Source organism: Sinohyriopsis cumingii, unplaced genomic scaffold (genome assembly GCF_028554795.1).
Source record: "Sinohyriopsis cumingii isolate HCF-2022 unplaced genomic scaffold, ASM2855479v2 utg002106l, whole genome shotgun sequence".
Classification (NCBI taxonomy): domain Eukaryota; kingdom Metazoa; phylum Mollusca; class Bivalvia; order Unionida; family Unionidae; genus Sinohyriopsis; species Sinohyriopsis cumingii.
In genome coordinates this window covers 269,183-283,314 of record NW_028316131.1, presented here as the reverse complement: position 1 = coordinate 283,314, position 14,132 = coordinate 269,183, and the positions used below count along the sequence as shown (strand labels likewise).

Sequence of the window (14,132 nt, the reverse complement as noted above, 5' to 3'; positions counted from 1 at the left end):
TACGATGCCTGCATTGTGGCATTTTAGCATGTAGCATGATGCCCCACCCAGTCACATTATCCTGACACCGGGCCGACCAATCCTAACACTAACCTCTTAATGCTGAACGCCAAGCGAGGCAGCTGTTAGTACCTTTTTTGTAAGTCTTTGGTATGACTCGGCCGGGGATCGAACCCACGACCTCCCGCATCCGAGGCGGATGCTCTAACCACTAGGCCACCGGAGCGGTCGTATGTATGTATGTATGCATGTATGGATGTATGGATGCATGCATCCTTGCATGCATGTATGCATGCATGCATCCATGCATGCATGAATGTATGTATGTATGTATCTATGTATTTATGTAAGTATATATGCATGTATCTATGTATATATGTATGCATGTATGTATGTATGAATGTATGTATGTATGTATGTATGTTTATATGTATGTATGTGTATGTGTATGTATGTATATATGTGTGTGTGTGTATGTATGTATGTATGTATGTATGTATGTATGTATGTAAATATGTACGTATGTATGTATGTATGTATGTGGGGCCCCGAGTGGCTGAGTGATCTAAAGAGCTCTCCGTTACGGATCACTGCTATCTCACCTCTGTCTGCGTGGGTTCGAGTCACGGATTCAGCCAATGTGGGTATGTGAGAAAGCTTGCCAGTAGCTTATCGTGGGTCGGTGGTTATTTCTGGATTTTTCCCTGGTTACTCCTCCACCACTAATACAGGCCGCCATGTATAGCCTATCGTTTGCTGAAAAATGGCGTTAAACCCTACAACAACAATAACAACATGTATGTACATATGTATGTATGCATTTATATATGTATGTAGGTATGTAAGTGTGTACGTATGTATGCATGCATGTATGTATCGACAAGATCCTACCTGACATACAGTTTATTTTCATGTCTTGGTAAATATTTATTTTATTTCACAACGGAAAAACGATAACTTATTGCAAGAAAGATTCAATCAGCCAACGACCTTTAGAACGATTTTCATGAACCAGGCATATAATTGTATATTTATATAGGATTATCGGAACATTAAAGGCAACCGCTTTCTAATATTAGATACTCCGCTGATGACTTGATTTTGTAGAATGGATTACACAACAATATTCTGCTTCATTAGCGGTTATGCTGTTTATGTAATAAAAATCTACAAAGATAAATATCGTGTAATTATGTTGTTTCAATTTCATTCACAGTCGGTTGCTAAAAGCTTTTTAACACCATTATGTTTCATTCTTTAATTCTATAGTAATTCATACCGTGGATACCCTAGCGGCTCTTTATATATAATTGACGTGGGGTAAGAAAGGAGGCTGCACAGGTATACATATCAGAGATCCTTCCGTCAACATCAGCTTATGGTATTACTGACGTGCATCCAACTTTAACTATTAACTTCTTTCTCATTTTATTATTCAAGATGCATCATGTCTATTCATACAGATAGAAGCATACAAACATTTTAATCATTAATTTGAAAGGGTCGTTGCTTCCGTAGAAGATGATGATGTCTTGCATAAGTATTTTACCATGATTGACATCTCTATACCAAAAGGCAAAACGAAACTACTGTGTACAGTTTTATTTGGGTGTAGCTTTGGTACTGATGTTTGTAATGTTTTATCGGGTTTAATGATGCCAGTAGTATATGTGACATAGTGATGTTTTAGACTGTGGTATTTAACTCATTCAGAATCAAATCAGCAATCAAACCCAAATTACTATTATCCAAAATTTATTTTTCCCACCAACAACTGAATCATGATATTCTGTATCTCCTGCGTTGTTAAAGATACCTTCGCTTCATAATATATGTCAGGCTAAAGTAACTCGTCCTTTTTCATCTGCACTCCCTGGTAGGATTTGAAACAAAGTTCTAGACATCACTAACATTTTTTAATTTAACTTGTTCTGTTGTCTACCTCATACAATCACCCGGTTGAAAACAATATAAAGAACTGACTGAAAGGGTAAAGACGAGAGACTGGCTAGAATCAAATAAATCATAAAATAGTATCTGTGTGGAACATAAGTCTCATAATATATACAGGAAAAGGATGTTTACCATTCCAATCCTGGTTTCTTTCTTGTACACAATGAAAAAACACAAAACAACCAAAAGAAGGCAGCCAGGCTAAACAAAAGTTATCCTGAGACCTTAGTGTGATTCATTCAAGTCCTCTGTGATGATATTCAGCAGCCACACATGTGTCATCCTAAAAATATTCAAGGATGACCGTGTGAATGCCTAGAGAAGAGATCAGTAAGAGTTCCAACAAAAACCAAGTGACTTATTTTTCTACGTCAGGATTAAAAATTTTAATTTTGTGATCTTGGTCAAAATTCTTCATTATATTTTGACAGATGAAGACATGTTTATCTTTGATATATTCATAAAGGCAGATCATGAAACACAATCAACGATATTTTCTTTTTTAAAACCAAACGGGAAATCCTTGAAAATACACATTCAATTTTCAGACAAAATGACAGACAGTATCAATTTCCTAATATTTAACTTATTTTTTAAGTTTTAGTACTAGACAAATATATTTCCTTATGTGCAAACTTTTGAATATATGCCAGGGTTCTTTACATGCGACACCATTATATTATTCATATTACCGCATGCTCCCTTAGCCCACAATTACAATGTGTACCAAATCAAGCAAATGAAAAGGTAAGATATGATAATAGAGGGAAAACTAATGTTTTTATCTTTTTCAGTTGTTTTTCTTGCTTTTGTTGTTTTTGGGGTTGGGCAGGGATGGGATGGGGCAGATAAAAGAGGTTGTGCGAACAGGATTCAAATGTAGTCTGATCCAGCATATATGCATTTTCACATTTATGGGTTTGGAGTATATTTACTACATCTTCATATTTCCCAACATGGCAGACAGAAGTAGGAGTGCAATCAGCCCATAGCTAACAGTGATTCTATTGTTAAATTTAACAATTGTACGCCACTGCTTAACTATCAAAATCCTTCAAATATTCAGACTTTTAGTCCGAAATATCATATGATAGCCAATGAAATGTACAATATGCTTGATAATTGGTCATTGTGCTTGATATGAACTAGCACCCTTTGACAAAAATCTGCATGTGGCAAGTCAATTATCTTGATTAACTTTAATTACATCCCATGCATAATACATTTATGTGCAACAATGGAAAGTCAGTTATGTTATTTTGAGACAAGACCGTGCTGATTTGTAAAAGACATGTACATTTGTTTAATATGATATTATAAACGTTAATAGCTTAAAGCGAAGTATTAAGGTTTTGAGTCACAAGTCATAAATGCTTCCTCATCAAGTCAATTTGATAGAGACTGCTCGTGATCCAATGTAAGATGGTTAGCCGCAATGTAACAATAAGCAAAACACACACAAAAAATCCCCCAAAACAATCAAACAAACCAACAAAGATGCCAGCTTCAGTAAGGAAATAAGACTTTTTTCATCACTACAAACTCTCAATGAAGAATGTTGTCTCCATAGCGCACCATTAATTGATCATTAGATAGCGGTATACAGTGGGAATTGTCTGATGTATCAATTTCCTATTGAGATGATACAAGTAAGTTGGATGAAACTGAATATATGGAAAGATGGATGGATACAAATATGAGTGGATGAATGTATGTTAATGTTTGATACCTCGCCAATCTATGCTTATGTGCATTGTTCGGTTATTTATATGCTCACTTCAGATATATATAAAGATAGAGTCATGCATATAATTTTGCAATTTTTTATGCAGGTAATTATTCACAGAGTAAGATATATGGATGGTATTATATATGATATCGAATGTATTCATATTATATAACTTTTGGTTATATGAGTAAAGCCATCTGGACCAATAACTTAAAATATGCATTAATAATATCGGATCAAATTTACACTATTTACATATATTAAAATAGACTTTGCTATATTGATAGCAACGATAGCAAAGAAGTCTTTGCAAGACTAATATAAATTAAGGTAGTGCATGCAGTGAACAAGGCAGTTCATATCTCTAACAAAGACATATTCGTAAAAGATATTTAGTACCTATGGCAGAAATATAGTGTCATCCTGTAATTTTACGTGAACTAGGATTTATCACTAACTAAAAGGGTCACAGTACCTTGTCAGATGGCCTTTTAGTTTTCATTTTTCATGAGAACCTAACTGACTGTACCCAGACGGTTTTAAGTATGAATTAATGGATCAACATATAGATTGTTGGACTAATATAGACATTAATGGCTTAGAACTGCATTTTGTGGCGGACACACTCGGAAGGAATTTGAAGAGTTCATTCACTCTGTCAATACACAGTTGCCCGTAGTAAATCCTAACTCCGTTCAAAGGGCACATGTGTTTGTATGCATATGGTATAAATAAAATATACGTATAGCTTGTACACGCCTCGTTTCCTTTTAATGAAATAATGTATATATCTCGTGCCTCAACTTGGGGTGCTAGTGCGTAGACACTCAAGACATCAGCACCGGCCCTCTGTTATTCAACAGCCGGGTAATGCACTCCTGTCAAGGCTAGATCATCTCACAATAAGTTAAGTGATGGCCAGATCAACACAACAATGCGCATAATCTATGGAACACTACATCCTACTCCTTTTCCATGGCTGCAGGTAGTCAGCAACATTCCTACTCCACATCTGCTTCGCCAGGAAGCAACCACGTATACGTTATAACCAATACAGTAATTCTAATAGTGGTATGTTCCACTTATTTATCCACGATCACATGCATATTCCTACCGGGAAGTGTCAGACAGTTATCATTTGAATTTGAGAGTTTCGATACTGTCAAGTTCGGTGAATGTATTACTAACTACTGCATGTTTAAGAGTAAGACAAAATAGTTGAAATGTTCAAGACCTTTATTTTTCTGTTGCATACAGGATAGGATAGTGTCAAAATCTGTATTGTTTTGCTGAGGTATGTTAACAAATGTATGTCATTGCCTAACAGAATAGGCGCAGTAAAATCTCTTTAGCATATTTCACAGCATCAGTAGGGAGAATAATCATAATCGTAGTAATATTATGTTGACAAGTATATCCATATAAAATAATATCACACAGTTACTCGATAATGGGATTATATTAATGAGTATTGGAAAAGTAGCAGAGTGCCAATGACAAGATCATTTTTTACAAAAATTCAGGGAATAAAACATTCGTATTCACAAATCGATTCCATTAATATCCAGTGGATAAATGTTCAAGATGGTTGTTTAGTTTAACAGACGGAAGTTATTTGCCAAATAGAAGTAAGGACACAGTAAATACAAAAATAACTTATCCACCAAAATACAGCATAATGAAAAGAAATGTGCTACCCAGTAATGGGAATTCAGACACATTCATATACATATGCTTCATACTATTGATGACCTCAGAAGAGCAAGTGTTTTATAATGATCCTCTACTTGCAACTGGGTATCTCAAGTTGGTCCTATCCACCCGTTCATACACCTATCTGTCAAGCCCAAGAAGATTTCATAAATGTGCTACTATTCGACACTTTTACTACCGTAAACTTTAGTGCTTGTCAAATTTGAAGCTGCATCGCAAAGTCTTGTGGTCATATAATGTAAATATACATGCATTAAGTCACATATAACAGACTTGGATCAAACATTGTGTATAAATCTGGTAGCGTGCTTTCATTCTATTATATGACGACCAATAGGTTAATGGCTTAAACTATTTGCCTCTGAATTTCTGCTACATAGTCATATCCTCCGTTAAGGACATAATAAACAGAGGAAACAGATCGCCATATATTAAAATTTTCTGAATTATAGAGGTTCCATGTTCTAAATAAATACTAAACTCAACACTTGCAACTACATAAATCAGATTCTAGGTAGATGCGGATCAGTCCCTATTTGGCTACTCTGAAGGCGTCTACTCCCAAGTCGTCCAGTTTGTAAATTATTCACTACGAACCTTTATCCTGGGTCATAATAGCTTTCAAATAACTATACTTTGTGCCTATTTAAAGTGTGTAAAACATGACCTTGTTGCAAATATGCATACGTGATGTTCATGTTCAACACATTTAATTTATATTAGGTAAAACATATATCGAATCCACACGTTTCTAAGTGCCCAAGCAAGCAATCCACAAGTTCATTTCTCATAATAGAAGATGTAATTTAAGCTAAGAAGTTTCTTACATGTTTAATGTAGAAATACTTTTTATCCAAGTATCAATTCAGCTGCTCAAGATGTAATTTGTAGTTATTCAGACTTCTGAATTTCATATAGTTTATCCCTTTCGATCTAGTATGTATTATGTAATTACAAAATATGCACGTATCTTTCCACCTATTCTTTTCATATACTGTATTTCTTGATGTAACTATATGTCACCACTACAAGGTCACTTTTTGTGGTTCTGGGACTGGGAAGGGTAAATTAGAAGGTAGACATACAAGTGGTTATTATAAATAAATCACCGTAAAGTATAAATATTGGGAGTACAATAATGAATACAGGTCAAATTTTGGCAGTGGCAAAATGGACAAGTGGGGACTGGACGAAATACACCAGCATATTTATTTACTTTTTTCAAACGATTTTTACAGCCAATGTATATATTGTTAGCGGATTGAGTTGCATTTACTTTTCACACCCTAGATTTTAGCATAATCTATATACATAAAACAACCGTTGGAGAATCTTAAATATTGATTCAGATGTTGATGGTTCTTATGGTCCATTGATATCCCCTTGTCAAATTTCAAGGTACCATAATATACATAAGAACTTCGCTCCTTTGGGGTAGTGATGCAGAACTGCATTGTTTATGTGAAACATTTATAGCTTATACTGAGTACCACTGCTAACATTATTAACATACAATCTACTTCATAATTTTAATGAAATGTAGCATATGTATTCAAAGACTGGATCATATTAATATTACAACTACATTCATGCATCTTTAAAGTTATGAGTACTGATATCTCGCAACATCCATCCCCTCAAAGGTTTGTCCTCGTATACACCATTGTCGATCAAAGGGTTTGTGAACAATCTTATATAGTCTGTATATTCAAGACGATATGCTATAGACAAATATACAATCGTTACTTATCGATGTATTCCTAAATTTCTTTCTGTAGTCTTGATTACACAGAGTTTTTACCTACTCATATATATGTTAGGAGCAACCGATCACCGAAACGGATGTATGATCAAACAATATGAAAACCAAAGAAATAAATATATTAGGAATGTAATTAGTGTAGAGATATATTTTGTTAATGTGAGAGGAAAAATTCGTTGATGATTAAAATTCATAAATAATTGGGCATACCTTTAGGACTGTATCACTCATGAAGCAAATATTTATTCTGTTTGGACGACAAGTCTCATATTCTTCCTCCCCCCCCCCTCTCTCTCTCTCTCACTCACGCACACACGCACATGCATACTCATTAACCTATCAACCTATACATCTACTCTCCATACAGACTCCCAGCCATCCGTCAATCAGCATTTATATGCTATATATTGATTCCTTTAAGATGTAGTTCTTGCAAATGTGTTGAGTGAATAGTTATTAACATTTGGTTTGCTCCAGCAGGATAAATTCAGCAACTAAAGCCAGCATTGAACGATGACTCATTAATGAGAGACCTTTTTACTGACTGAATGTGCTCCGGTTTTATCTTTTAGTCTTACACTTTGTGGGCTACGGATAAACTAACTACATCAATAGTGTTGACTCAGAATCAAGAAATCCTCTTTCTTATGAATTTATTGAATGATATACTCCACGCGCAAGTTCGAACGGACTATATACTCGCTATGTTATATGTTATTTGGTCCAGAAGATGCCTGCGTGTATAGTTTCATAGTGTGGACTGCATTATCATGCACTGCTGATGTAACACACACGAAAAAGATCATAACATGCATTCAACTTTCATGCTTCTTCACAGAGCAGATCATGAAGCAGTGATTTAAAACACAAGTTAGAACTAACCAGAGCTTGCAAAAGGTAACGTCATTAAACATATAAAAAGTTATGTAAAATACACGCAAGAAAAATATTGACGGAGACGTTCATTTAAATGGTGACGAAGAACAAATGCAACATAGTTGTTTTATTTGAGTTTTGCTCAAGACTTATATGGGTTTTAATTCAAAGTCATGGGTTTCTGTTAGGTGACTTAATTTCGGATTGGTAAGCTGCTAAAAGACATGACTGTGCTAACCATTAGACTGAACAAGATATAAAGATTCGACCCTCTTTCTGGTTCCGAAATTACGTCTTAGTTTTTATAAAGGGGATATTTACAAACGAATTGGTTATTCATATCTTAAACACCATTCTTAGTATAGTCAATTAGACATGTTCTTTCAATTATTTATTGGATTAATATGATCATCATAAACGTTTGGCATTACTCTGCATTTATTTAAACACGTTTTGGATTATATTCTGATAGATTAAACGTCTTCGCACATCCAACTATCAAAGGCTTTTGGCACATCAGCATAATAGACTCGGCTTCTTTCTGAACTCCTGTTGTTATACTCAATACCTTTGGACTCGTGACATAACTTTTAGGACTACCTTGGATTTCATTCACTATATTGTAAGTTATTTTTAATTTTCATTTTGTATTCTAGGAAAATACATTATGTGTTGAATTTTACAAACCTTTTTTAAACTCATTTATGTTACTTAGTTTAAGACAATATGGACGTAACAAGAAAACTGGGGGCATATCCCAACATACGAATGTCTTTAAATTATTTCAGAGAAATCACAAATACCTTTAAAATTTAATTTCTCTTAGCCTTTGGATTTTATTAGTCAATGCTATTTTAATTTCACATATTTGGGAAATCTTGAGTGTAGCCAACAGGTTTTTAGCATGGCTTTTAAAGTAGAGAACTTTAGTTTAGATCCTACCCAGAAAGATTTATGATTCTTAAGAAAGGACGAGTTGCTTGAGGTTGCCAGATCTTTCTAAACCAAAGGCTTCTTCAACCAAGCAAGACATAAAGAATTTGATGATTCATTATAGTGAAAATATACTTATTCAGGAGTAGAAGTACAGTGCGGCTTTGATAATGTTCCTATCCATTGCGTTAATGTATCATCAGACTTCGTCTGAGGATTTCTTTGCAATTACTAGATAATGACCTAGCTGGAGATAAGGTTGTGGTTAATCCACAAGTAACTGAGAAATCTTGTTTGGATGAAAAATGTTGATTCTATTGAACTTGAAATATCTGATTTATGTCAAAAAGAGTTATTGAGAATTATGTTTTTCAGGAAATAATTTCTTTATGGTGCACCCAATTCTAACCAGGCGACAAAAAATAAGCACCAGGTGGCAAACACGAACAAGATCCTAACATCATATGTCGATTAGTGACAAAAAAACTACACAAGTACCATCTCGATGTTTTGTGAAAACGGTCGTCCTTATGAGAACATGTGGACCACTTGAGGTACCCGCTGGTGACGCTGGTCAGTGAGCAATACATGGACAATATAGCCTTGACTTTATCAAAAGGCATCAAACTCCTTTCCTTTTTGTATTTTTATTGTCGCAGAATAGAAACCAAGTGGGATTTTGAATCAAATGAATAAGACAAATACAATGTGTGAAAGATGGAAATTTATGAAATGAATTAATAAAGAGAAATATATGATGTAAAAATACAATGATTCTCTCACGCTCTCTACATACGATTGACCCAATCACTCTACACAACATTCACACATTGAAAATAAAAAAAAAAATATTAAATCAATATGAAGTACAGATCCACTAAACCTCATGGATTGCAGATACGCTTCCAAACAGTATTATACATACAAGACAGATTCACATAATCTCCAACATGAACTCCGATTAAGATTCAAAACAATCTTATGAACACAACTAAGATTCAAAATAATCTTATGAACACAAGATTCAAAATAGTCTTATGAACACAACTAAGATTCAAAACAATGTTATGAACACAAAAATGCAATTGGAACAATAACTGAACCAAACATATGCTTCTAGACCCCTTGTACAGTCGCACGATTTCCTGGGTTGGCCCACACTCTTCTCGGCCGCTCGCACCCTTTATGGATCTACCACACGTACAGTCATACGTATACACGTACAGACAGCATACAGCACCCTTTTGAATTAGCTACGTCTACGTCCGTGGCACAGACATACGTACATACATACATACGTATCGACAGCACACAATCTTAAATACTCTGGTAACTCCAGAAAGCCCTAAAACAGCTTCAGATAGCTCTAGACATCTCTAGTAAACTCTAGTCAGCTCTAGTCATAGTCACAGTCACAATCCCAGTGATAGTCATAATCACCGTCACATTCAGCTACAATAAAACCATATTGGTCATAATAATATTTTCTGTAAAATCTCTAGATATATGCTAATACATTACCCTCTAATAGTGAATTGTAATTCAAAGTTCAAATCTGCGTTGTAATAAATGCATTATTACGCGATAAGATATTACAAACCGAATAAACTTCGCATATCAAATGAAATGTAAATTTAACACTTACCCTTATGGCTGGAGAATAACGAGAGCGTACACTCCTTGACGTGATCCAAAACGGCCAGTGTCGGTTTAGAAATCGACCTTACTTAAATCCATACGAGAGTGAGCAAAAGTCAGACCTGTATGCCTGTAGTGTCTTTTGACAGGGTGATCGCTTGTATTGCAGATGAGCACTGCGACGCTCTTCTATGGCTGGCTTGAGTGTGACAGAGTTAGCCTCAAACCAGTCATTGTTCTTTGATTGCTTCTTACCAAAGATCCGTGTGGCTGTGATGTATACAGTCTCTCTGATGTAATCCCATCTTTCTTTGGCACTGCCGTTGGGGGGTTCTGAGTCAAACGTCTTGGAAAGAGCATATGTGAATTCCTCAGCCTTGTCTGGATATGTTGTCTTGCTCACATGAATGCGTGGCTGACACTCTTGCCTAGAGAGGTGGATCTTCTTTGGTTGAAGCTTCATTTTGTAGCACACCAGCGAGTGGTCGGTGTTTCAGTCAGCACTGTGGAAGGTACGGGTAAGAAGCACACCCTTCATAGCTGACCGTCTTGTAATGATCAGGTCCAGCTGGTGCCAGTGTTTAGACCGGGGAAGCCTCCAAGACACTTTGTGCTGTGGCTTTGTCTGAAAGAATGAATTGGTGATGCTGAGTTCGTGATACGAGCACATCTCTAGAAGGCGCTGCCCATTCTCATTCATCTTCACAACACAAAACTTGCCAAGACAGGAGGGCCAAGAGTCATGATCGGCACCCACCCTAACATTGAAGTCGCCCAGCAAAATCAAGTTCTCTTCTTTGGGAATTTTGTCGATGAGCGAGTTTAACTCATCATAAAACTTATCCTTGGTATCTGTGGCGGATCTTAGTGTGGGAGCGTAAACACTGATCAGGTTGACAGGCCCGTTTGTGGTGTGGAGGCGGAGGGATAGCAGTCTTTCATTTCCTTGTTGGCAGGGTTCTATCATTCCCAGCAGAGTGTTCCTGACAGCGAATCCAACACCAAACTCTCTGGCTTCACCTGCACTCTTTCCTTGCCAGACAAATATGTAGTTCTTTTCTCTGAGGGACCCATAATCTGGTAATCGTGTCTCCTGTAGTGAGGCGATGTCGACCTGGAGCCTTGCATGTTCGTCGTTGATGACTGAAGTCTTACGAACATCACCGATTGTCTGGAGATCATCGGAAAGCCCAGTCAGCATGATCCGGACATTCCAGGTACATAGCTTGAGGATTGAAGACATCTTTTTTATTTTTATTTTGTTTTTTCTTGGTGCAGTAGTTGCAGTCCGCTTGTCAGGTACTCGCGTACCTTAAGCCTTACGCACCCAGCAAGGCAGGCGAACTGTGGCGGGACGGCACCTTATGGGCTTAGGGTTGCCCAGTTTGAGGCGGGCGGTAGCTGTCCAGTGAAACATGTTGGTCACTCCCACCGTCAGAAGCAACCCCTGGCGTCTGGCTCTACGCTAATCGAGCGGTGACTTATAACCGGTAAACTGCTGCTTCCCGTGTTGAATTCTATGGGTTTCAAGGGTTGTCATCGCCGGGGGCGGTTATAGGAGATAAGCACCCACTTCCATTGGAAATCTCCCAATGGCTTGTGTCTGATAGAGCCTCTGATAACCAAATCCAGCTCCAGGCCTTCACGAGTGGCGGAACCTGTTTAAACTGACTGGAGAAGGGATGACAGGTGAGCTTCTGGCTCCTCAAAACCAGATGCTTCGGGCAGATGGGGCTCGTTAACCTTGGGTGGTCACCCATCTAGGAGAAGGTAAACTCCGATTCAAACCTTCGCTGCCTTGGGACTATACCCTCTCAGAGGAAAGGCTAAGGGAGTAAAACCCATCAGAAAATCCGGAGTCGGAGTCCCTAAGGCGACCTAAGAACTTCAAGTAGATTTGCACATAAGGCAGTCACAAACAAAGGATTGATTCCACTGACGTTTAATTTGGTTGACATCGATTTTTGGTGAGTTTTAAAAATATCAAATATTGCCACTGCATGCCGATTGCACTGATATAGTGAGAGCCGGTCTGTGGCTAGTTTAAATTATGGACAGTGGATGAATTAGATTGTGCAGAAGTACTTTATTAACCAATTCGATTTGTGGTGTCTGCATCGGTTGGCATTGACGTTGTTCACTCAAACAAAAATAGGTGTTTTATTAGTGTTCATATAGTGGATAACATTTTAGTGTTGTTGGCTGCATCAATTTGCATTGATTTTATTCACTTGGACCAAAGGACAGTGTAACTATTGAACTTTTCAGGTCAATGATTTGTGTCATACAGCACATACACTGTGGACATTCAAACTCAGGACATTTCGAACATAAATCCGGCGTTCCATTTATTAAGCAATGATGCCATTTAGAAATAATATTCATTACTTTTATGGTTACACATTTAAATGAATTTTAAGCTTGCTATAAGCCTCAGATTTACAAAGGCGACAAAACAAATCGTTTGATAATAAGCCTACATCCGAATTTCTCAACATATTTATTAGATTGACCTTCAAGTCATTGAGCAAAATATTGCGAAAGCATACTTATTAGTGTAATCGTTTTAGATCGTAGGATGAGTTCAGAAAATATTATAATATATTGGTTTTCATTAGAACTTGTCATGTTCTTTTTCATATAGAAGTCAGAACCAATAAAATACACTATAGAGGACGAACGTAAAGAAAACGAGAGGTTCCTGAACCCAAATCATAGCCACTATATATTGGTAGATGATGGTATCCAGCACAAGTTTGGAACAGAGACCCAATTAAGGGCTCGGCTGGAATGGGACAAATGCGATGAATATGGTAATGGTGTTTAGTTTGATATGTCATATTATTCTGTAATGTGCCAAGCTGCATGGGTGAAGTTGGACATCCAGTTTGAAACTCAACTTCTGAATTTGATCAGCTCTATGCTTGATCTGCCAGCACAATATATAGTTCTTTCAGGTTAGCTGCACTTAGTACAAATATAATTATGACAGAGTCATATAATATTTACTACTATTGCTATTTGTTCTACTAAAAATAATGATAAGATAATGTACAGCTACATGATTTTGTCAAGTTTAACATATTTATTTATCTATCTTTCTCTCCCTCTCTTTCACTCTCTCTCTCTAATATATATATATATATATATATATATATATATATATATATATATATATATATATATATATATATATATATATATATATATATATATCTTACCTCAAGTAAACATATTTAACTACAAAAACACAGTTGTTACAATTGTTTACATTACTCTTCTGCCTGAATTCTAGAACAATAGTTTGCTTTATAGAGCTGAAATAACTGTAATGTGTCCAACTGTAGAATGTGATGATATAGACCTGTCATTACATTATGAAGTGACAGATGAAGCCTTTGCTAGTAGTGATGAACGAGCAGATTGTACCATGACCTGGAACATATAAGACTCTCGAACTTGAGATTTAGATCGAGGTTGTCGTAGTAAATAACAAGGATAGTAATTTTGAAACTTTGGGTCGAATTG

At 36.3% G+C, this 14,132-nt stretch overlaps 1 protein-coding gene across 1 annotated transcript in view; it reads left to right on the top strand.

The window, feature by feature from the left end:
• LOC149771139 (transient receptor potential cation channel subfamily M member-like 2) overlaps positions 1-14,132 on the top strand; it is an 85,884-nt gene that overhangs the window by 60,312 nt on the left and 11,440 nt on the right. The window contains exon 2 of the mRNA XM_089948814.1: positions 13,249-13,417. Within this exon, the coding sequence (XP_089804940.1) occupies positions 13,249-13,417 (169 nt within the window). The remainder of the gene's footprint in view (positions 1-13,248; positions 13,418-14,132) is intronic.